At 53.9% G+C, this 1386-nt stretch overlaps 1 protein-coding gene across 1 annotated transcript in view; it reads right to left on the bottom strand.

Moving 5' to 3' along the window:
• Positions 1-791: 791 nt before the first annotated feature.
• The window catches only part of CRYBB3 (crystallin, beta B3), a 7539-nt gene continuing 6944 nt past the window's right edge, over positions 792-1386 (bottom strand). The window contains exon 6 of the mRNA XM_011956725.1: positions 792-1105. Coding sequence (XP_011812115.1) covers positions 940-1105 — 166 coding nt within the window. The 3' untranslated portion in view covers positions 792-939. The remainder of the gene's footprint in view (positions 1106-1386) is intronic.

Genomic DNA, 1386 nt, shown 5'->3' with positions numbered 1-1386 from the left:
GGCATTTGCTGAACACATTAATGACAACAGAGACTGACCCACAGAGAGGTGGAAGGGGAAATAATGGATAGATGAATGGAAGGAGAGAAGGAAGGAAGGAGGGAAGGAAGGAAGAAAGGAAGGAGGAAATGGAAGGGAAGGGAAGGAGGGAGGGAGGGAGGGAGGAAGGAGGATCAGATGGACAGATTGATGGACAAGTAGATTGAAAGAAAAATTGATGGATATGTGAATAAAAGGATAGATAGAAAGATGGGTGAGTGGAAGGAAAAATGGATGAATTAATGGAAAGAATAAATATAGGAAAATGGAAGGAAGAATGAATGGATGGATGGATGGGTAAGTGGGTGGATGGATGGATGGATGCATGGAAGGATGAATGGGTGGTAGGTAGATGGATGGATGAATGAATGGGTAGGTGAGTGAGTGGATGGATGGATAGGCGAGTGGGTGGGTGGGTGGATGGATGGATGGGTGGATGGAGGGATGGATAGGTGAGTAGATGAATGGATGGGCACATGGGTGGGTGGATGGGTGGATGGATGGATGGATGGATGAGTGGGTGGGTAGACTAACAGACATTGAGGTGGAAACATGCACCAGCAGACAAACACAAGATCAGGGCAGTAGGGGCACATGGTTCTGCCTGAAAGGATTAGAGCCTAGGATATGGGCAAAGTTCACAGCCCCTTCCTGGGAGTCTCAGAACTCTCAAGCCCCAGCCTCCTTCAGCATGCCTCTCCCACAGGTCCTGCCCCAGGCCTGGCTCCCTCAGGAAGCGATGCTGAGGAACATGGCAGGTGGGGGAGCAACCCCAGGCTTTATTGAGCAGATTCCAGGGAAGGGTGGACAGGTCAGCCCTCGCCCCAGCCCTGGAGCCTCCTCTTCTTGCCCTTGCAGCCGCCGCAGGGTGGGTCTGGGTCTTTGAGGTCTGGGTGCCTTTCAGCTGCTGAGGAAGCAGCCCCGCTTGTGCCACTTCCGGTCGCGGATGCGGCGCACAGACTGCAGCTGCGGCTGGCTGGCGTCCCACTTATTCCAGTGGCGGTACTCGCCCCGCTCAAACACGTACTGGCGCCCACGGTAGCCGGGGAACTCATAGCCAACCCACCTGCCGGGAGATCAAGGTTGAGATGTGGACGGTCTGCTTCCAGTTACCCTGCCTCCAGCCAGCATCTGACCATGCACTGCCTGCCCACATTCCTCCTCAGCTCCCCAGAGCCCTTGGGATGAATCCAAACTCCTTACCCTGCTCACAGGACCCTTCCCAAAGCATCTCTAGCCTTATCTCTCAACATCCCATTCACAACTCAACACTGCAGCCTCTTATTCTACTTTCCCAGAACCTGCTGTGTGTGTGTGGACGGTCTGCTTCCAGTTACCCTGCCTCCA

This window comes from Colobus angolensis, unplaced genomic scaffold, assembly GCF_000951035.1.
Source record: "Colobus angolensis palliatus isolate OR3802 unplaced genomic scaffold, Cang.pa_1.0 Scaffold423, whole genome shotgun sequence".
NCBI lineage: Eukaryota > Metazoa > Chordata > Mammalia > Primates > Cercopithecidae > Colobus > Colobus angolensis.
This window is presented reverse-complemented; position numbering and strand designations above follow the sequence as displayed.